This window comes from Panicum virgatum, chromosome 3K, assembly GCF_016808335.1.
Source record: "Panicum virgatum strain AP13 chromosome 3K, P.virgatum_v5, whole genome shotgun sequence".
NCBI lineage: Eukaryota > Viridiplantae > Streptophyta > Magnoliopsida > Poales > Poaceae > Panicum > Panicum virgatum.
This window is the reverse complement of record NC_053138.1, coordinates 23,834,395-23,858,397: the sequence shown is the minus strand read 5'-3', so window position 1 is coordinate 23,858,397 and position 24,003 is coordinate 23,834,395. Positions and strand designations below refer to the sequence as shown.

The 24,003-nt window shown below is 46.6% G+C and overlaps 2 protein-coding genes across 2 annotated transcripts; both read right to left on the bottom strand.

The window, feature by feature from the left end:
- Positions 1-305: 305 nt before the first annotated feature.
- Positions 306-1,155, bottom strand: LOC120698514 (pleckstrin homology domain-containing protein 1-like). The gene has a single exon (XM_039982147.1). It carries the CDS (start codon positions 1,009-1,011, stop codon positions 508-510), a length of 504 nt encoding a protein of 167 aa, XP_039838081.1. The 5' UTR covers positions 1,012-1,155; the 3' UTR covers positions 306-507.
- A 335-nt stretch (positions 1,156-1,490) lies between these two features.
- Positions 1,491-6,034, bottom strand: LOC120698513 (auxin transporter-like protein 2). Its single transcript, XM_039982146.1, has 6 exons — positions 5,571-6,034; positions 5,266-5,451; positions 4,636-4,748; positions 4,213-4,494; positions 2,223-2,688; positions 1,491-2,094 (listed from the first exon to the last, which is right to left on the bottom strand). The coding sequence occupies exons 1-6, from the start codon at positions 5,778-5,780 to the stop codon at positions 1,867-1,869; spliced, it is 1,485 nt and encodes a 494-aa protein (XP_039838080.1). The 5' UTR covers positions 5,781-6,034; the 3' UTR covers positions 1,491-1,866.
- Positions 6,035-24,003: the final 17,969 nt, after the last annotated feature.

Here is a 24,003-nt window from a genome sequence, read left to right as displayed (position 1 = left end):
TGCTAATAAACGTACTGCATATGCATCAGTGTTTTTACACCTAGGATAGAAACTTCATAAGAACACTAGACAGGAGCTAGGAGCTACTTCATTGGGGAAACAACAATCTTGATGTGCCATGTACCCAAAAATGTGGAGGCAATTAGGGAACAACTTCCTGCGAGACTCAGTACAAATTTGTTTTAATCGAAAGAGACAAACTCAACAAAAGGAAAAGAATAATTGTTAGTTAAGATCTGTTTCGAATTCCAAAATTTGAGCCAACAAATTCAAACCAAGCATCAAGCAACTGGGAAATCATGGTGTATCAAGATCAGTTCTTCGTATAATGTATTAGTATATAAAAATCAATGCACGAAATTATCATTTATTGGCACAGCCAAGTCATTGATAGTAGTTAATATACATATATAATTAAGAGTGAAGGAACAAAGCCCACAATCACGAGGAAGTACATATACTACAATTGAGAGCCATATGGAGAGATTCACAGGGATCACCGCGATGCTACGCCGCCGGCTCGGTCTCTTGGCTGTCCTTGGACTGCGTCGTGGCCTGGGGGCGGCTGTCGTAGTCGACGACCTCGGCGTCGGCGATGGAGCGGGAGTGCTGGACGATGGAGCGGCCGATGGAGTTGATCCACTCCTCCTTCTCCTTCTCGGAGTCGGCGATGAAGTACATGGTCTCGGCGGGGGTGGAGAGCTCGAAGGCGAACTGGCGGTTGAGCACGTCCTCGGCGCCCTTGACGGTGAGGCAGGAGGCGACGGGGATGACGCCGCGGGGCACGGAGGCCCGCGTCACGGCGGGGTCCTTGAACCAGAAGAGGCGGCCCTGCTTGAGCACGAACCACCGGCGCCGCCACGTCTTGATGTACTCGCCCTGCTTGTTGAGCCACCCCGCGCGCTCGGCCCCGTGCCAGAACTCGACGCCGCCGGACGCCGCGTCGGGCGCCGAGGGGGAGGAGGACCCGCTGACGCTGTCCATCACGGCGCGCCACAGGCTGGCCGCCATCGCCGCCGGGGGGAATTTGGGGATCGGGTGCGGGAGCGTTCGCGACGGGGGGCGGGCGGCGACTCAAAGAAGGTGGGTGGGCCGTGGGGGTGGGGGGCGCTCGGTGCTGGATTCCGCCGGGGAAGTTTTTTTTATTTTTTGATAAATTCAGCCGGGGAAGGTAAAGGGTGTGTGATGTGATCGGATCGGGACAAGAAGTTAAAACCTGACGGTCTACGAGAACATCTCCGGATATGTTCTCTCTACGGTCTACAACTGCAATCCCAGCGCTTGGTCACCTCTTCGACCGTCCGTAGCATCCTAACCGTTCACCGGTTAAGGCAACCAAAGCGGTTAGGATTACATCTCATCAACATGATGAGGATCATGAGCTCAAACTGGGCCACAGTTTGGCACAATTTTGGGCTGTGGCCCATCATCCGCTGTGCAAGATATGCCTCGTTCCTTCGAAACACCATGGATCAAGAATTCAACATCGATTAACTAGGAGAAAATTGAGGAGCGAGCACACTGTATATGTCATCCTTGCACAAGGAGCCATGTAGCATGAACCGAACAGCCTAAAACAACCATGTGCAATGCAACAAACAACCCAAACACAGAAGAAGAAAAAAAAAGCCGGACCAACCGATGCATCAAATTCACGCGACAAACGAAGAGTCCAGGACGGTATCCCTATTCCCCTAGTCAGTGAACTCACAAGCAAGCTGCTCCACTATTAATTTGCAGCCACTCTAGAACGCTTTTGTGCACAGCAAGGTGTCCCGGCCGGCCTACGGCTCGTTTCGCACCGAGGAGGTCCCCGCGCCTCCGGACGCCGCCGTCGGCACGGCAAGCCCTTGGCCACGCTCGACGCTAGTGGTGCGGCGGCGCCGGCAACGGCGACCCGGCGTGCGGCTTGGGCGGGCACTGGTAGCACCTGGCGAAGAGGCCGAACGTGTCGATCTGCTTGATGAAGTTGGCGACGCTGGCCCAGCCGCCGAGCCCGAAGCCGACCACCAGCACCCACGCCACCACGAACGCGTTCACCACGAACATCCCCGACCAGCTCGGCAGGAACGACGGCGGCTTCTCCGCGGCGTTCTGCAGAACAAAAAGAAACACCCAGCAGATCGAAGAGTTAGTTAGTTAGCGTCCCGTCCGGCGACGACTACATGATGCTCCGGTCGATCGGTCTCGGCGGATCGCCGGAGCACTGCACGCTTATTTACCAGTCTGGCGGACGCCGAGCGGTAGGTGAGCATGTGGGCCAGCGCTGGGATGACGTAGACGGTGAAGCTGACGAGGAGCGCGCCGACGGCGGAGTTGATGGGCCCGAAGAAGGGGAAGATGATGGCGAGGAACCAGATGGGCACCACGATCGGGAGCCGCGCCAGCGCGCGCTTGAGGACGCTCCGGGTGCCGTGCATCCCGACCGCCTTCTCCCACACGAAGTAGAGCGGGGTGCACGCGAACCCGAACGTGATGAACTGGTGGATCAGCATCAGGATCACCGCCGCGTCGCGCCACCCGGTCCGCGGCAGCAGCGAGAAGGCGTTCGAGTGGGTCAGCAGCTGGTCGCCGAACGCCCAGTACATGGCCGCCGCCGACGGCAGCGTCAGCGTGAACACGTACAGCGTCGCCAGCAGGTAGATGTACTTGAACTTGCGCGGCTTCCACATCGCGTGCATGATCTCGCTGCGCCAAAATTAAAAAGAAACACACACGCACAAAAGAAAAGGAGAATTATATTCTTACATTCTTGAAACGAATCAGTAATAATAGTAATTCAGTATCAGAAAAGCAAAACATGCTCGATCATCTATGGGGGAAAATAAAAGAGACAGCAGCTTTCTGAAAGCAAAGCAAGCAGCATGTACTTGATTCAAAGATATCAGAAAAATGATCTGGTAGCATGTAAAGTGAGAATCAGTACTTGGAATTAACGTCGTACTAGGCGCCCTTTTCCACACATGCGCGCAAATAATTTATGAACTTTTTGTGTTGATTGAACGATAAGCCATCAAGCTGGGGAAAAGGTGGTGCTTCTCCTAGTCAGTACATTTTGAAAGATTGGGACATGAAGAATCTCACCAGCCGTAACAGCATCATTGAGACCAGCGAGCCAGATACGAGCGCCGCCTCCGGGTCAGATTATTAGCAGTGGGGGCCGACAAATACGGCCAAATGAAGCAATTATCGAGTAAACTAAGCACCTAACATCCAAGAGTGATGATAACATGCTACTACACTAATGGAAACTGCCGTATCACTCTGAAAGCAACAGAGATTATTGTGGTCTAGAAATTGCTTCAGGCAAGGGATGGTGACAGTAAGGGATTCATCAGGGGCACTGTAATGTAAGATTGGCAGACAGGTAGGCATTCACCTTCTAAGGTTGGGATCAAACTGTCAGAACTTTGCTTTGAGACTTCCTCTCCACTAACCAAATACCAAAGGTTATCGCCAAATAAAGGGATAGACTGGAATCATGAAACGATGAGGCACTGTATTGTCCCAATCCGATGTAGATGGTATCACCCCCGCACGGGGGCACCAGGACGGAATTTGTTCACTTGATGTGAACTTAGCACTACCTGAATTGAAACCAGTCCGCATCGCCCCCAACCTCTGCAGAGAACTTTGTTTTGTTCTTCTTTTCACCACTAGAGAAAAAAGCCGTCTGGGTTTTTAAGATAAATTGACTCCCTAACAACCGGGCGAGGGCGAGGGCGAGCGTGTGATCAAAAGCACGTAAACGCCGCCGCCGACTACCCGGCCGTCAAGTTTTGCTGCAATCATCACGCAGCAAAGATCATCATGACAGGTGTTATACTAATAAGCGCACGTAATGAGCAAAGGGAATAAAGGATTGCTGCCTGGGGAATATTGAAGTGCATTGTAGTGGATGCCTAGCATGGACCTTCGGAAGTAGGGGAATGGTAGGGGCTGATCACCAGATCGAGCTTAGTGGCCGTGCTGCATTTCTGTCTGCCCAATGGTTAGAAGACAACAAAGCTGTCTTCCACCACGGTGAATCGTTCCCTACTCCTTGTGATCTGGTTTGACTAAACATGTCTTTTCTTTCTTCTACTCCACCACCATACATGTAGATGTAGTGATTATCCCAGCACTAGGCAAAAGCTGCCGTAAGTGTTGAAATGTCTGCCGCATATACAGTACAGAATTACAGATAGCCGAGTAGTTCGATGGAGTACTCACACAGTGACCGCGTGGCCGCCGAAGGTGTAGAGGATGTTGGTGGCGCCGGTGAAGTAGAGCACGAGCTTGTTGGGGCCCGAGTGCGTGACGCCGTCGACCTGGCCGTGGACGGCGGCGGCGATGGTGAGGTACCAGGCGGTGTAGGTGGTCATGCCGAGGCCGAGGAAGGACCAGACGCGGTAGTTGTGGAAGGAGGGGATGAAGACGGTGGTGGCGCAGCAGGCGCCGAAGATGTACGTCCACGTCCGCTTGTCCAGCCGGTCGTTGATGTAGTAGATGTTGCTGCGCGTGCCAATGCCATGCCACGAGTTCGATCAGTTCATCACGGCCTTCATATAGACACAGCTTTATTTGCTAGCGGCGCGAAGAATCAGAGAGGTGGAGCCATGGAGGTCGGAGGAGGAGGAACCTGATCTGACTGACCTTGCGCAGGCGATCAGCTGGATGACCGAGCCGAAGAGCAGGAACGTGCAGTTGAACGCGAGCCCGGCGGCCTTCCAGTACGGGCCCAGGAGCCCGTCCAGGACCTCGAACCACTGGTCAACGGCCAGGAGAGCAAAAAAAAAGTTAGTTTTTTTTTTGTTCAGTTATAATCGATGCGTGCATGTACTGGAGCAAGTAGTAAAACAGGTGCGTGCCGGTGGCGTTGTCGTTTTGCTGTGTTGAGGAAGGAAATGGCCGGCGAGGTCGGCAGGCGGCACACAGCTAGCACAGCGGCAAAGCGCCTTTCCGCAGGGCAAGCAAAGCAACACTACTCTACTCTACTCTACTCATCACCCCCTCCCCGAAATTCCAGCGCGCATCGATCGATCGTGACCGACCATGGCCAGCGCGCGGATCCAATTCCCATCATCCCATGACCCCCGGCCGAGGAAAAGCAGCATGAGTGCGGCACAGAAACCGCGTCCTCCCGGCCCGGGGAAGCTGGCCGCGGCGAGGAAACGGATCTGGGAACGGTTGCGGAGGAGCGCCGCGGCCGGGGGGTGGGGGCTGGGGCGGCGAGGGATCGGATCGGAGAGGGTAACCGACACCGACACGAACCGACGGACGGACCTGGATGACGTGGTTCTTGAAGCTGACGCCTTCCTTCTCCTTGCGGGCGCGGTACTCGACGTAGAGGACGCTGATGAGGTAGGCGGTCCAGCTGCCCATGAGGCCGTAGAAGATCTGGAGCAGCACGCCGGAGAGCATGCCCAGCTGCGAGAAGGAGTAGGGCAGCGTCAGCAGCACCTGCGCCACCTGCCAGCCAACGCACAACGCACACCGGTGACCGACCGACCATGCATCCTCCTCTACCCGCCGCGACCGGCGCAAACCCATCCATGGCATCGAATGGCAGCAGCCAGCCAGCTAGGTACCTGGTTGGAGGCGCAGCTGAACCAGGCGTCCCAGACGGAGCCGCCGTGCCACAGCAGGCTCCTCATGCTGAACCCGCCGTCGCGCTGCTGCTGATGCTCGGCGTCGTCGTCGCCGGCCACGCCCATCGCGCGCAGCGCCTGATCCCCGTCCTTGCCGTTGCCGGCGTCCGCCACGATGGCGTCCTCCGCGTGCTCGCCGGCCGGCACCATCCTCCCGGCTCCCCCCGCCGACGCCGCAAGCAAGCAAGCCGGAGCGCGCGCGCTCTCCGCACCAAAACCCCCCGAAGAGACAGGCACGCTCGCTGCCGAGTGCCGAGGCCGAGAGAGGTGGAAGGCCCCAACCTGTCGCGGAGCGGGGCGGGTAAAATAGCGAGCCGGTGGTCTGGGGGTTGGTTGGCGGGCAGCTGCGCGACGCGCCGCAGGAATTACTGTGCTAGCTGTCGATGACCGCCTCTCGCGAGAGGATTTTGGGCGAGAGAGCGGGGGGGGGGGGGGGGGGGGGGGGGGGGGGGGGCGCGTGCCACTTTTATAGCGCCGGGAGACCCGTCGCTGTCACAGGCGGCCTAACCTTCGGCTTCCCTGCTGGCTGCTGGCTGGCGGCGGCTGCCATTTCTTCCCTCGTTTTTGCTGTGAATTTCTATTCTATGGCCTGCAACATTCCATTTACGACTTGCGTTTGCTGGTTGGTTCTGTGCTGGGTAATGACTGATGGGTGTTTCCCAATTTCAGGCTTTCAGTTGTACAGTAGTATACTCGTCATTTCCTAGCCAAGAATTGTGCAAACTTATTTTTTTAAGAAAAGACAAATGTGTTAGCTGTAACTATACTTGATGAAGTCCAGGACTAAAAATGTAGCTGCATTTTGGTCCTTGTTTTATGCACAGCCAAGAATGAACTCATCACAACAGCAGTATGGCAATAACTCGGTTCTTTGAATTGAACAGCTGAGCCGGCCGTTGATGGAATCAATTTGCTCGTTCGTTTTTTTCTTTATACCAAAAGAAAAAAACAGAGAGAAGGATCCAATAACGTACTCATGGCTTCTCAGAAAAGAGGACTAGAAGAGCCTGCTGCCGTAGAAAATGTGGTGCGAGGGCGTCATGTTTCCGTTATATGTGTAGTCCGACGTCATCACCAGACATGCATGTGTGCTCCAGGGGACTTGATTCTTCCGTCAGCAGTCAGCAATCGGCATGCTGTCCATGTTGAGTCATGAATTCCGACAAGTCTTCTGTACTCTTTTAAAACAAATTATCAAAATTATAGAAAATTCTTCACAAAATTCCACTGTACAGCGTAGACACATGCCTCGCCACTGGAGAAAAAAGAAAGCATTTTGCCAAATAAGCAACTAGCTCGACACCTCAACAAAGAGGCAAATAGGTCGAGACCTCTCTCCGTATAGGCTAGCGCTATCGCGAGACACCCCCCTCCCCCCCCCACACACACCATCATATTAGATCATGCTTGGGCCCCACACCTCATCACATCTTCTTTCTCCCCCGCACAGCTTCCTCCCGTATCATATTGCACCCGCTGTCAGCTGCCCCCACATCCCCTGCCCCGTTGCCGCCATTCGACCAGCTCCGACGGCTTCAGCGCTGTTGAAGCCAACGGCCCGGCCACTAACTTGCGCCCTCCCAGGCACACGCCCACCCCACCACGCCCCTACCGCCCACCTCGCACGTGTCGCCTCGGACGCCGGCGAGCGCCGCCCTCTCCGACCCCCTCCCCATTCCCCTTCCTCTTCGACCCCCCCTCCACACCCACCCACCTCGTCCTCCTCCACGGATGCCCCCACCGGCACGCCAACCGGCCTTCGCCCCCCCCCCCCCCCCACCCACCCGCCCGGTAGCACCATTGCCAGTAGCCTCGTGGCCCACAACCCGCCAGCACTGCCAGGCTGACGGCCTCTCCGACCATCTCTATATACCCACCGGGCATTGAACCCCCAACCTAGAAACACCAAATCCGTAACCCGCCACCGATCGTTCCACCCACCTCCCGCCCTCATCGAACCCCAATCCTGTTGCTAGAGGTGATGATTTGATTTTGTTATTTTCTCCATCGATTTCTTACTTATCTTGGTTTTTTATCTTTTCTAGATTTATCCCCCATACCCGACCATTTCTTCCTCTTCAAAATCGAGAGGGGTCTCCACTTAAGGTAGATAGAGAGCCCTCTAGTCGTAGGAAATAGGTTTGCCAAAATACTCAACTGTGCTAGTTAGATAGCATGTAGGAGTGGGACCACCCTCAAGAATCTATTATATTTTTTTGAAGGGAAGAATATATTATATTGATAAGGGAGTACTAAAATTTAAAAGAAGCCACCATATTCACCCAAAAGAATCTAGAAATTCCCACGTTAATCTGAAAAGGAGAAGAATTTACATTGTTGGATTTTTTTGAAGATCTAACGATCTATACTAGTTTAAAAAGTCCAAATTAAGTATGACTAATAAATATATAGATTTAGAACTAAAAAAATAAAAATAGAATATGACGAAAAATTCCATGTCAAATGCGATTAGTAAGTAACTAAATTTTGAACTAGAAAAAAAAGGAAATTAGCAATTGACCAAAGAGTCCGCATCAAATATAATTACTAAATATCTAAATTCAAGTTTACAAAATAAGACAATTAGCACTTGAGAAAAAAATGTTACAATTACTAAATAGCTAAATTCAAAATTAAATCATAAGAAAATTAATAGTTACCAAAGAGTCCTTATCGAATATGACTAATAAATAGATAAATTTAATAATGATAAAATATGAAAAAATAATAGTTATTTTTGTACAGCGATTAAGAAGCAAATTAGAAGGAAAATAGTTTTGGTAAAGTTCCACCAAACATGTAAAGTATTAGGGTCTAGTTATTGGAGGCTTCTCCAACATTTTTTTTTGTAAAGTTAGACCAAATACGTAATAATAAAACGGCCTAACCCACAAAACCCAAATGAAATCCTGAAACGGCTTACAATGTAGAGGAGAAAAATGGCTACATTGGCTTCTCCTTCCTCCTTAAGTTCAAAAGTGTTCTCCTGTTTTGACAAAAAAAATTTAAAAAATAGTTTGGCACCATCAAAAATATGATTTCACCACTAAAGTTAAAACTAAAGCAATTTTAGAAGGGGATAACGTCAAACCTAACATGTCATTGGTATGCAATTTAGGTAGTGAGTTAAGAATCCTGAAAAAAATATTTGAATAATGATGGAGAAGCATAATTGAATAGCATTTACTACAGGGAACAACTATGAGTAAAAGAAAATATAGAAAAAAAAGTTAACATGAGTCATATTGCAAGATAATGATGACGACCATAGAGAATGGTGAGCATAAAGGAGAGGGTTGTACCTTGGCAATAACAAATTGTAGTACGTGGTGAGGAAAGATGCAACAGTTGTACGACAATATAGGTGTATGTATACATGAAATTTAAGAATTGAAGATATAGTAGAATTTTTTTAAGGAGAAAGAGCGCTTTTTTATTACTCAGAAATAAAGTTACACCCCTGGGCAATAATTTGCTCTACACAATCTGGCGCCGTGAACCTCCAAACCACAGAGTGTGTCTGTTCGCTTCGCCAACTGTGCAATGAAGATATAGTAGAATAGAAAACTAGCTTGCCGCGCTTATTGCGCAGGACATGTTGCTGATTAACATTCCGTGAATGTAATTAACATGTACCTTCTGGCTGAGGTGAGGTATTTTTGCAATTTCTCCTATCTATCTATACATTGTCTGCAGGCGGGGTTCAAATTAGCATGTTCCCAATCCGGATCCCCTAAACGTCTCCTCCATCATGTGCAGGTGAGTCCCTCACTCGTCTAGTTGTGCGTCTCGTGTCGTTAACCTTGTCGAATAATTGGAGTCACCCATCAGTGGCTGTCTGTGTCCGATGCATAGCACGACATGACCGAAATCACTTCAGCTCTCGTGACAACCTTGTATGCATGCATGTACCCCGTGTCTCAAATCCAGGCACACGCGCGCATCTACCATTACACATTCCTGATCGCCTTTTTACGGTGTCGCGCACCACACGGATTTTATACAAATCTGCCCGGCTACGCATGATCCACGGAGCTCCTTTTGGACTTGTGGCTGACGAGCTCATCGTGATGCCAGTGCCCAGTGGTGAGCCAGGCAGCCGACCGCCTCATCAGGGCTCCCACACAAGATGGGAACGAAGGGCCTCCGGTGGAGACTACTGGAGAGCACTGAGCTGAGAGCACAGCAGGCTGGAGCTTCGCTATGGATCCGAATTTCCGAAAGGCGAAAGGCTATGCCGATATATTAGACGGGATGGAATGGAAGAGATACCGGCGAACATCATCATAATAATGCGCGCTTAGACATGTGGCTAAGATCTGTCCCTCCTCCGGTGTCCTCTTGCGCACCCATGTGTAGAGTTGGTGACCACGCACGCTAGCTCTCTGATAAGAAAATATAATGCAGTCTTATTCAGGCATATCGTGACATGAAAGCACTAAAAAAAATTGTTCCATTTTGCATTATTCTACTATCTGCTCGGAATGAAACCGTTCCAGGTCGTCCTTTTTATGCCCTGGTACACACACGCACACACTCACACACTGAGAAAGGCTTCTCTGTGGTTTTATTTTCAGTTTGGGAATAGTCAGATGTAGCCGAGGACATTATACTACTACAAGCCTAGGGCCCTAGGCTACGCCTAACTCAGCAAAGTCTGTGTTTTTCTGATGGATTCTCTTGCCTTCGGCAATATGGCCCAGATCCTGCCTAAATTCCACTCAGGCTTATCAGACCCTCTCCATGGAATCGGTTCCAGATAGGAGCGGTAGATGTCTAGCGACGCTTTCGCCAGCCTCCTGACGGAAAGCGACGTGCAAATATCACCATCATGTAATGGCTATATGTTGTCTACGCAGGTAGCTTCCACGATCGCGGGCATAAGCATATATCCTCCTTGAAACGCAGCATATATAATGCCCACAATGTTTTTTTTTCTAAAATAAAAAGAAAAAGAAAAAGAAAAGACAAGTTGTAATGTCCACGATGAGCTAACAAGATGTGAATAGGTTTGTGAGTAGTTGAAGATCCACCACCCACACAAGGTGACGAGGGCATCAACAATAGTTGAGAGATAGGCAGAGATATATAGCCATTGTCTCCAATATTGTCCACATCACCTATAGATTTTGTAAGGGCAATATCTAAAATAAACTATTCCTAATATTAAGGGTCAACCATGAAAATATTCTAATTTATAACTTTATACTTTTAAAGTTTAAAAAATAACTTTTACGAAATACGTAGTCACTGCTACGAATACATGCGCATAACCCTAACTCCACGAGTTCGAGAGACGACCGACACATCTCAAAGTTGAAGAAATCATCACGGACATCTCGTTGCTATTGAACATTTTTTGTCTACTACTGAATAGCAAATTTAATTAATTTCTAAAATAAATCTAGAAAAATGCAAACCATGTGTCAAGTGGAAAACTCCTACCCATGCGACTCTAGTATAAAAAAGGAAAGGGATTTTTTTTCATCAAAATGAAGTGAACAGTTATACATTTCTGAACATGGAATGATATAGCTTGAATAGCCCAAGGGTGATAAAACGAAAATGTGGTTATAAACATTTTGCTAGCGTTAATCCCATCCAAACCAAACGAACCATATATATTACTAGTATTATCAGCAAGGGTATATTAACAACAATCAAGTAATGTCTCATTTCTGCACATTTGTTTTTTATATGCAGAAACCAGGTATTGAGAGCATCGGTGAAAAAGCAACGACTTTTGCTTCTCAAATCTTTGTAGTAGTCCAATAATCTCAACAGAAGGATTTATTTTTTTGGTTCAAAGGGTATCACATCAACAAAATACCAATGAGAACATGGTTGAAACTCGTTCTCAAGCAATACCTCCATGAGTATTCCATTTTGTTAATCATAGACCTCCAGAAAATTTAATTAAATAAGTCATCACGAGATGGAACCATGCACGAGTGTTTTTCGTCTGGACGGATCTTCTTCTTATCTCTTTCTTTTTACTTCTTCATAGCATCATGAAGATTCCTACCACCATTAAATGGCAATCAAACTCCCATTAAGAGTGGTTTAATAAAAACATTTTATTGTCCATGACAGATATACCAGCAGACTGTAACCGTAGATATGCTAAATTAGTACTAAATTTTGATAGCATATCCCTTGGATATATTTTAAATTTGTGCTATCTCCCAAGGATTTGAAAAAATATGGATGCAATGCGATGCAGTTTATCCCTACGCATGAGACCTGCTATTATTGGTACTAGTCCGATAATCTCAATGGAAGGATTCATTTTGTTGCTCTAAAGAGTGTCCATCACATCAACAAAAAAAAACATGGTTGAAACTCTTTCTCAAATGCATTCCTTCCATGAGGCCATGAGTATTTCATTTTGTTGTTCGTAGGTCCCATGACATTTAATTCTAGAACTCATCATGAGTTGGAACCGGGATACAGCTGGTTTTATTTGGATAGCCTACTTAATTCTCTCTCTTCTTTGCTTATTTGAAACATTCATTAAAAAAATCCTACTCATATCCTATTAAATGAGAATCAAACTCAATTAAGAGTGACCTTATATATATATATAATCATTTATTACTCTCCTTGACAGATATACTGACATATTAATTACTTCCTTCGTTCCAAACTATAGGTTGTTTTGAATTTTCTAAATACACAATATTTATTTTCTATATATCTGGATACACTGTATATCTTGGTGCTAATTAATATATAATTAATTCATAGTTAGCGGATGATTACTGTAGCATCACTGTTACAAATCATAGATTAAGTAAGCTCATTAAATTCGTCTCGCGATTTACAGCTCATCCATGCAAAAAATTTTATAAATAGACTTCATTTAATACTCCATGCATGCATTTGATGTGATATTTTTTTTTGTGTTTATAGGGTTTAGAGGTAAAGATCTAAACAGCGCCATAGTACAGGCCTTCCTCCACACTTGTGTCGCGAAACGATCGATCGAGCGAGCGAGGGGTTTGGACAGAGTCCCGTCCACTATCAACGATCCTAGCTGCAATGATTAGGCGGCAGATCCGGGCGCCGTCCGCCGAACCTGAAGAAAGCTAGTAGTACGTTTCGTGGAGGCGAGTCTAATCGCCGGTTAGTGGCAGTACATTTAAAGTAAAAGCCACTTGCTTTGACAGCTGATTGCTACTACCGTTGCTACTAGTAATCTTTGATTTGTGTTGGCCGGATTGATTGGCTGCAATGGCGCCGGCGAGGTGAGGCACAATGTTGCCCTGGCCTAACCTAACTTGCTAGCTGAGCTAGGCGCCTGTAGCAGATGAAACTGTCTGATGGTTCTGCGAGCAGCACTTGGCCTTGACTGATTCGTGAGTGATGGATCAGCATTAGCTGCTTGCCTTGCGTGTTCAGGAGCCACAGAATCCCTCGGAAACATGTGATAGGACTTGCAGTGCGGTTGAATTGGTGCTGATGGACATCTCCGGTGACCGAATGGTGTGGCTGAATTACCTTATAAAAAAAATGTGTAGCTGAATGGCTCTTTTGCAAAGCGGATCTGGAACTCGCCAGATTTTGGGAGTTCGTCGCCCCCCTGGCCCTGAATGAGGGTGTTTACGCCAATCTAGGGCCAACACACGAACGCGCTTGATCGCGCAGTGAGCGACGGCACAATTTGCAGCGCCGATGCTCAGACCAGTTCGTCGGTGCAGAACGGCAAAATCCGACGAACGCTCGCCCGGGGGGGACCCTGTCAGGGCAAACGCGCGTAGGGTTGTTCTAGGATCGGCAGGCCACCTAGAACGCCTTCAGACGTCGCGGAGACGAAGGAAGAACAGCAGATTAGGGATTGGAAGAGCTAGGGTTTGAAGACAAAAGTAAATGCAATAAACATAAAGAAAAGTAATGTATTGATGTGTTTTGATCGATTGGATGTCTCAATCGGCCGTGGCCCTTTATATTTATAGGGTGGGTGGACTTGTCCCGCAAGAAATCCTATTACAAGATCTAAATCTATGAAAATCTCTAGTTGTATTCGGACTCTGCTTGGACCGGTCAAACCGGTCAGACCTACCGGTCAGACCGGTCGGCTCCTGCCGGATCGGCTACATCGCCAAAGACCGGTCAGACCGCCTGGAGCGACCGGTCAGACCGATTGGTCTAGTCTGCTGCCAATTTTGATCGTCAACATATGCCCCCCCTGTTCTTTGGCAAAGCTTACGTGCCAAAGAACACTCTTCTGGACCAAAATTAACTAAAGGCGATGATCAATGATACATCGGCCATTTTTTGTGCTAAGGGCGATAAAAAATATCGGCCATGTCTTGCTTTACTTCAAGTTGATGATGAATCAATTTGCTTCGGTCTCCAAACTTTCTTTATGACTATTGGCTTTGTTGGCTTGACCTCCACTTCTTGCCCCATCATTTCCTGCTTGCGTAAACGTTGCAATCTTCGCTTTTGAGTGTGAGATAAACCGGAGGGACACCACCTCGGCTGTAAGTATTTTAAATCTTTCTTCACGTCCTTCTCACCCTCTTTGCTGCAATTAAGCTCTTGATGTATGCGAGAATCCGATTGCTCACTGGATGTTGACGTTGACTTGGTACCCTTGGCTTCATCTGGCCGTTTCTTGTGCCTCTGAACAATTCCATTCTTCTCATACTTGGCCAGGAGCTTTTTGAAGCTCGGCCTTGTTCTAAATTTGGTCGAGGAGGAATTTCCAGAATCACTGGGAGTACCGGTCAGACCGGTCTGGGGACCGGTCAGACCGCCCTGTGGACCGGTCAGACCATTCGACGCACCGGTCTGACCGGTTAGATTGCTGCCGGTCTTATTTTCTTTGTGTTGCCCCCCGAGTGTTGATGTCCTCGTTGAAGCTCGAGGAGTCTTGCTCTGCAGCATCCTTTTCTCATGCCTTTCCTCACCAACCACCACATTTTTCCCTTTAGTCGATTCGGCTTGATGCGGCCGAATCAATACTTTTGGATTTGACAACTCAAGTGTATGAACGGGAAAAGGATTTTGATCAATTTGCATCACAGAAATAACCAATCGTCTTTCATTTATAGCCGATTGTATTTGTCTACGAAGAACATTGCAATCATTAGTGGCATGAGAAAAAGTATTGTGTAACTTACAATATGCACGCCGCTTCAATTCCCCCGCTGATGGAATAGTGTGAGAGAACTTAATCTTCCCAAGCTTTGCCAATTCATCAAAAATTCTATCACACTTTGTCACATCAAAGGTGAATTTAATCTCATCTTGCCGATTTTTAGAAATCGGCTTTAAAGAAGTACAAGTGCTGAGCTTATCACTAGATGATCATACAAATTCAGCAGCATATACTTCATTACCCTCATCGTTTGAAGATTCTCCTTGTAGCATATGCATAATAAGACGATCGGGTTTAAACTTAGACTCTTTGCTTCGGCTTTCTTGAGCCAAAACCCTCTGCAACACTTGATTAATAGTTAGAAACTCATATCCTTCTAATCTTTCTTTAATATGAGACCTCAAACCATTAAGAGCTAATTCGGCAAGATCCTTTTCAGAAATAACCAAACTATAACATTGGTTTTTTGTATCTCTAAATCTTCTAATAAATTCAGCAACAGACTCATCATGCTTTTGCTTAACCGATGTTAAATGACATAGCCTCAACTCATTTTCACCATTATAAAAATGATCATGAAATTTACGCTCTACAATGTTTGCACAGAATTAAGAGCTAATGCCGAAAACTATGAAAAAACAGTGACAGATAAAGACAAAGGGAACATTCTAATTTTCAAATGATCAAGACTCCCATAAGTTCCCATTTGTGCATTAAACTGACTAACATGCTCCCATGTAGTTCTACTATCCTCCCCAGTAAATTTAATAAATTCTGGTACTCTAAAATTCTGAGGACAAGGAATAGAATCAAAACTCTCAGGATACGGCTTTTGACAGACTAGAGTTTTGTCCTTCAATTCTACGCCGAAAGTTTCTTTGAACATATCAGCCAAATCTTTCTTATGTTTCTCAAGTATTTGATTAAAATAAGAATTATTTGGCCTCTGAACATTGGCGCTAGAACTATTCGGCATTTGCGGTGCATGATTCGGCTGTGTATATGGTGTTTGCTGTGAATAACCATGGTTTGGCATTGCACCATATGAATAGCCCAAATTTTGGGGAGGCATAGTATACGGATTATAAGTCATAGTGGCGTATGGAGGAACACCATAACTAGTAAACCCATTTGTTCGGCTAAAATCAGCCTGAACAAGAGGCATACTAGTAATAGGTTCAGGAGACGACTGATACGCCACCAGAGCACCAGGACCGGTCTGACCGGTCGGGAAACCGGTCTGACCGGTTGAAATCAGCCCACCGAGACCGGTCTGACCGGTTTGTGCAACCGGTCTCACCGTTCCATTCGCATTGCACTGCTCTGGAGGTTTCTGACCATCATAAAAATTCATCGGCATGCCGTACTGTGGCGCAGGTGTTGCCGATGATTCAGGATGCATAGTATTATGATAAAAAGTGCCATCCAAATTAGGTCTAGGAGTACCACTATCATCAATCAAAGGTTGCTTGCCTAATGATTTATCAATCATATTTTGAACAGTAGCAAGAATCTTTTCTTGACCATTAACCACCAATTGAGTAATTTGCTCTAAAGTAGGTGGTGGTGTAGAACTTACAGTAGCACTTGATTTGGCTTGCTCATCTTCATCCGAAAGAATGACCACCTCCTTGTCTTTAGAGATATCACCCTTCCGATTCTTGGAGAAGTGAGACAAGAACCACCGACGCTTTTCTTCAAGTTCTTTTTCCTTGCGCCGCTTGTTCTCCTCTTCACACTCCTTTATGAAGGCTTCATAAGCTTGACGATCCTCGGGCGGCAATTCATCAACAGACGGTCTGCTGATGTTATCGGGATCGATCTCACCAGGATTCGACAGCTTCACCATGGTAGTAGATGGAGTAGATTAGATCGGTTTTACAACCAAGATCTTTCTTCCCCAGCGGAGTCGCCAATTTGTGTTGACGCCAATCTAGGGTCAACACACGAACGCGCTTGATCGCGCAGCGAGCGACGGCACAATTTGCAGCGCCGATGCTCAGACCGGTCAGACCGGTCGGAGTAACCGGTCAGACCGGTTCGCCGGTGCAGAACGGCGAAATCCGACGAACGCTCGCCCGGAAGGGACCCCGTCAGGGCAAACGCGCGTAGGGTTGTTCTAGAATCGGCAGGCCACCTAGAACGCCTTCAGACATCGCGGAGACGAAGGAAGAACATCAGATTAGGGGTTGGAAGAGCTAGGGTTTGAAGACAAAAGTAAATGCAATAAACATAAAGAAAAGTAATGTATTGATGTGTTTTGATCGATTGGATGTCTCAATCGGCCGTGGCCCTTTATATTTATAGGGTGGGTGGACTTGTCCTGCAAGAAATCCTATTACAAGATCTAAATCTATGAAAATCTCTAGTTGTACTCGGACTCTGCTTGGACCGGTCTGACCGCCCGATCGGCTACATCGCCAAAGACCGGTCAGACCGCCTGGAGCGACCGGTCAGACCGGTTGATCTAGTCTGCTGCCAATTTTGATCGTCAACAGAGGGTGAGGGCCAAGGCATTGGGCGTTTCACGGTGAGGTTCGCCAATACTGCGCTAGTGTGCTAGTGGCGCAGGCACCACGACACGACCGCTGCCCACCGGCCACCGCGTCCCGCGGCCGATGAAAAAACGGGAGACCGGCCCGGCCCGGTGGCGCCAACGATGACGGCCGCTTGTGTGCTGCCCCGTTCTGTGCCGCTGTTGCCTTTGCACTGCTCTCTTTCTTGCCTGCACCTGGGTGATCGATGCAGAACTTGAAAGGACACAGCAACGGAGATGCTGCACTTCCTCACTGTATCATGGTGCCGCCGCAGGGCGTGCCGACCATCTTCCCGACACTCAATCATGGTGCCGCCGCGCCGGCGCCGCTTCAGAAATGGTGGCGGAGGCCAGGGACTCCCAGTTGCAGGTGCCAAAATATATGTTGTCTCACCCTGACTGAACTGAATCCACTGAGATTCCCACCACTGTACAACCTCCAGAGCCGCACGCTTCTTTTCGTCATACATTTCAAATTAAAACAAAATCACCACACGCTTCACCCCTTCAAATGAGAAATGCAAGAAATTCCAAGCGCAACCAATCACAGATTTAAAAGCAAAATGAACTGCAGCAGCAAACAAAGCACAGATATAGTCCAAAACATACCAAGGTTCTTATTCAGATCAAACTCCAACAGGCAAAAAGCACGACACGACAGCAACACGACATAGTTCAACGACACGACTCGACAGTAGTATAGTTCAACGATACGACTCGACAGTCAGACGACATGGTTCAACGATGGAAACTCAAACAATGTCTTCGCCGTCCATAGAAGACGCTTATTCAAACTGGTTCTGAACTGCTGCAACGCAGCTCTGTTTATCTGTAGCCAGTCTCATCAGATGCTGTTGGCGCTGAATGGCATGCCGGCCACTGCCAGCTCCGGGGCCGCGGAACCAGAGCCAGCGTTGCCGCGCGCCTCGTCGCCGCCGGCGCCGCTGTTTCTGTAGCAGTAGCTCGGCCCGGCCTCCTGACCGTAGCTGCCTGCAGGGTAGGTGGTGTGGGCGTACACTTGCTGCCCAGCGAACGAGTTGTACGGGAACGTCAGGGGGTTGTAGTATCCGGCAGCCTCGGCGGCGGCGGCGTCGATCTGGTTGGCCGGAGCGTCGCCGCCGTGCCCCGGCGTCGGCTGCAGGTGCACGTAGCGCACGTAGCCGTCGGCGTCGTGCGTGGCATACACGCAGCTCTCGACGTCGTTGTGGTCTGGCAGTGCCGCCGGCGTCTCCGTTATCGGTGGGGGCAGCATGCCGGCGCCCAGCATCGGCAGCCACCACTGGTCGGGCGAGTTGGAGACCGGCGATGGCTCCGCGGCGGCGGGGTTGTCGTGCGTCGGCGCCTGCCAGCTGTCCGGCACCGGCGGGTCAGCGGCTCTGGCCCTGCCCGGGGCGCCCGCCCCGGCCTTCAGCGCGCCGCACTCGCGCACCATGTAGACCACGAGGACGTTGGGGTGGGTCCCATCCTTGACGGCCATCTCAATCGTGTCTCTGTTTTTCCTCACATGGCGCCAGGTCGCGTGCCAACGGTTCTTGAGGCTGTTCTCTGGCCGGCCAGGGACGTGCTTTGCCATCTTAGCCCAACTCTTGCCGAGCTTCCGGTGCCAGGCTACAAGCATCTGGTCCTCTTCTTCTGTCCAGGCAGTCTTCTTCTGCAGAACACGATGCGCACAAATTGTGTGAGCATGCAAGTAAAAAAAAGTTTAAAACATGTTTGAATGATAAACAAAAAGGTTCACTGATTTTTGACATTCCATAGTCCACTAGTCCAGTACTCTGCTTAGGATCTAATTTGAAGGTTGACGATATACTAGTATAACAGTACAAAATTATGAAAGGAGCACTATTATATCTTAGTACTATGTGTGTATAACAACAAATATATACCAAATGCCTTGCTATGTGGTTAGGATATATATGTATGTACTTATTCAATGTTCCTTCCACAATATATACCAAAATGCCTTGCTATGTGGTTAGGATATATATGTATGTACTTATTCAATGTTCCTTCCACAACAATTCTTGATGAAAACTGAAAAGAAATTATTTGGAAAACAATATGGAATCACATGTTAATAAAAAAGGCCATCCATCTACAAAAGGAAAAAGTCTAAATTACTCCCCTGAACTATAGCCAAAGTTTGGATAACCCCCTAAACTATTGTTTGGCTCATTTTACCCTTCAAACTATGCACTTTGGTTCAAATTATCACCTAATATAATTTATCTTTTTCATTTCTCCATACATAGGTGGAGTCTTAAGATAAAATTGTACAAGATGATAGTACACATCACAACACATCTTAGAAAAATATATCATAATATTTTATTATTATTTTGATAGGTTAGAATATTTAATAATAAATTAATCATTGGAGTTTAAAATTATATGACAAATAACGATGAAAAATTATAACAATTTTTTAATATGCATTGTGATGTCCACTACTACTCTGCAAAATTTAACATTAAAATTCAATTTATGTATGGAGAAACAAAACAGACAAATTGTATTATGGGGTGAAATAGACTAAATTGCATAGTTTAGGGGGTTATCCAGACTTTGGCTATAGTTCAGGAGAGTAATTTAGACTACAATAAAAAGCAAAATGCTAAAGATATCCAAATATTGTTTCACTACAATCCTATGGTTCAAACTGCATACTGGGCATCAAATATAGATCATAAATAATCAGTTGTTCAATTAATTTTCAGAAAAAAATTAGAAAAATCAGTCTCTCAATATAAACAAAGCAAATTTGTTGTGCTTAAATATCTAGTTAGAAATTGAGTACAAAACATCCAAAAAAGCTCAGAATTAAGTACAATTTCTAAGAAGAATGACAGAAAATCAAGTACAATTCATAAGAAATTGATTTGTCTATATACAAGTACTTATATCCAGAAGAAGGACAAAAAATCAAGTACAGTTCATAAGAAATTAATTTGTGTGTATGCAAAAACAACTTCATTAGGACGTGCAATTATACAACTAATTCGTAGACACTGTAGTTAATATATTTGATTTCCACATGAAGATCTCCCAGCGACAGATTCTAATATGACTAAATTAGAGATGTTGTTCCCTTCCTTTTTTCACATCCAAAATATAGGGCAAAAGATATATGCAGTTGCTAATAATATGTGTAAGAACAAAATGACTTGTATCATGTCCTATGTATAGGAAAATATACTGTTGTGATCCCACAAGGAATAAATAGAAACATGATATTTATTGAAGAGTAATAAGTATACACATATTGTAGTGAGATGGTACTCTGTAATGAATAATCTCAGGAAAACATATATCTATGATGTAGAAATCAATCTTAAAAGAACAATTGAAAATGTAGAAATACCTTAGTGCCAGGCTTCAAATGGTTGAACCATCTCTCTCTGCATTGCTTTCCAATCCTTCCTGGGAGATTCTTTGCAATTTTTGACCACTTTTTTTTACCTATCTTACTCACAAGCTCTCTAAGCTTACTGGAATTCAACACAAAAGATAGGTGCAAAAAAGTGGTCAAAAATTGCAACCAAATATAGACAATATATTTTGTTATACATGAACAAAACTACAGTGCTCCAATACTTTGGTTTGATTCATATAATGCTACAATTCCAACCTCACGTATTATAGAAAGGAAATTGGGTATGCAATTATGAGGGGGCGTATATTCACCATTAAATCATACTACTCTATGATTGGCAATAATTAAGGACTGCACAAAAACATGGTTGTGGAATAAGTATACACTTAAAAGAAAAGATTGCTGAGATCATTAGTGTCATGTCAAGGGATGGGCAAGTGTGAAAGAAAACTCATCTAAGTCAAGGAACAAATAAAAAATATTGCATTGTCACAATGTACACATGACAAAAAAAAACTAGAAAAGAAATTTCACCATGGACAACAAAGAATCTAGATTGTTGTACCTGTCCTCGTTAGGTGTCCACAGCCCTCTCCCTTTGTTGGTTGGAGCATCCTCTTTGGCATAAGCCTGGCTCACTGCCGTATCAATAGTCGCTACAGAACTCTCAGATGGAATGGTATTTTCCATAAGAGCCTGATTACCACATATAGTGTTGCCATAATCAAGATCACCCGCCCCCATAAATCTTGTAGCATCATGCTGTGGAACCATGCCATCTCGCGGAATATGATTTGACCCACCAAGATGGACATCACCGACTGCAATCAGAGGATAAGGAGATGTACCATACATGTCGCCGCCTTGATTCTCGTCGGGGATGCACAGATCTGGGATTGGGAGAGTACCGGTGATGAGCTCCTGAAGCAAGGACTGGCTTGTGGCCCTGATCTTCGTTGATGGAGTTGTTCTTTCCGCCGGCGGCGGCTCACGGAACATAGATCTCTCCCCAAATCGAAACGCCATTGCTAGATTGGAAGGATTTTGTAGTCTGTAAAGAGGGCAAGGAATCCAAGGGATATCTCAGGGATATAAGGAAGGCGTTATATAGATTGACTTCATCATCTTGACCGTTGACACCACGAGAATCCGGTGGATGATACTTACTCTAGCGAATAACCTTCCAACTCATTCTTTATCTAAAAAAGTTTCCTTTTTTCAGGTTTCTATTTTTTATTTTAGAGTTGATGCACTAATAATTGCATATGTGACCATATAAAAAATAAAATAATATTATTAATATAATAAATGCTATTAAAATGGACTTTTTCCATTTTTTTCTTAACACATAATTTCTGAACGCTCTTGCTATTGTTCACTTGTCATACAAGTCTAGTATTATTGGTATCTATTATTTTCTATAACAACCATTTCATCATCAGCCAACAACTCTCTTGGACGATTGCATACTTTTATAGTAACAATCCCTCTTTTTTAAAGACGTAAGTTGAATGTGGATAAATGTACAAATTTTTCTAGGAGCCAAATTTCATATATATAATTTTTGAAAACAATAGTGTAATATTTAAAATCAAAGTAAAAAAGATATGCTTCATATCTCTCGGTACCAACAGGCACGCACTTGCTATTAAAAGACTAACTGTCTAAAAATAAAAAATGTAAGCTATGCTCAAGCGGTAGTTGGGCTGCCTTCTGGTCCAAAGAAATGGGCTAAAATGTAGTTGGGCTATCCTAATGCGGGCCAAGGCTGTTCCGGGCCTATCTATACATATGCCATCCTATGGCCTTTTGTCCCATACAGTATTTAGGCCTCCCTGCCCGCCAGGCCGCCACATGCAGAATCAAGCTCTTTTTTTTTTGGAGTGACTATGCAGCACTCGAGTGATTTCTATGTCTATTTCACTCAATTTTTTAAACCAATGCAATCATGCCACGTAGCAATGTTGGGCAATGGAAGATCGAGTGAAAACCAGAATAAGTTTAGTCTATTTTTACCAAAGGAAAGAGTAGAAAGAAATTGAGTGAAGAATACACCATCTATCAACAGGAAAGGGCATATGCTTCCTTTCATGGCTTCTACACCGTTACCAAGTATATATATGTGCCTAAATATGCAGTGATGTATCGTGAAGAACAGCATGAGCTCGACAACGGCAGGCCAGCTTCATCAACTTTGGCAGAGCTACCTTTTGACGACACACTCCAACATCCCAACCGAGAAGGCCGCCTACAAAACAGAAACTAATGGGTCCTCCGCTGCTGTGCGAGCTCCGCCGCGCGCTCGAGCTCGCCATTGGCCCCGCCTCCCCTCCCGGGCACGGCATCGCGAGGGCGGCAAGAGGGCGCTTGCCGGCTCTGCTTGTTCACCTCGACACGGGGTCCCGTTCAGCGCAGCGACGAGGAAGGCACCCGTGGCACGAGCAGCGCGGCGACGAGGTGAGGGCGCGGCGCGGCAGACGCTAGGTGCCTCCACGCACGTTCGCCGCAGCAGGCAAGTCAGCGAGGCGAGGCATTGTCGGGTAGCCGGGGCACAGGGGCTGTGCGCCTCCAAGCGACTCTGCCCTTGGGCCGGCAGGCCCAGGTGCCACCACCACTGGGCAACGGCGGGGATTCGGCACCACCGCACTGTCAGTTAGCCGAGTAATGCAGCACGCTGCAGGCGATAGGGACTTTTGGGATTTTGGTTGAGGAATGGCGATTTCAGCATTTCTGATTTTACCGAATTATTGATTCTGTTAGTTGATTTGTGTGTATTTCCTCTAGATAATAGAGCTTTGCTAAATGAAGCATGAAATGGTGGATTCAAGACTAAAGAAATTATATTTTTCTTTCTAAAACAGTCATTTACATGTGAATGTGAATCTCTGAGTAGTAGAGTGTTTTACAATTATTTTTTATATAAACTCTCGGGAGGTTAGGGGCACTACAGTCATTTTTTTGCCAATTCCACGGACTCATAGCTGATTCAACCAAACAGCTTTTAGCTTTTTTATAGCTCACAATTCATAGCAGTTTTTTTCACAGCTCACAGCTAGCTTTCATTCACCGCCACAGTCGAACAAAACAGACCTTCAAACTGCCTTCCGTTCTAGAGAGAGAGAGAGTACCAAACTAGCCTCATGGCATTTTGCTATTGGACACAACTCCGGATCATGACCGCTGGTCCGTTCAGGGAGCACACCGTATCAATCAGCACAGGCAGGCGCACATCTGATGATCGGGGCCTGATCCTGACACGATGGGCGACATCGGACCCCGCCTATGGGTTCACGCGCAACCGTACACAAACGCACTTCCCACTTGGTCCAGCTCCATCAGCAAACCCCGCGCAACGCAT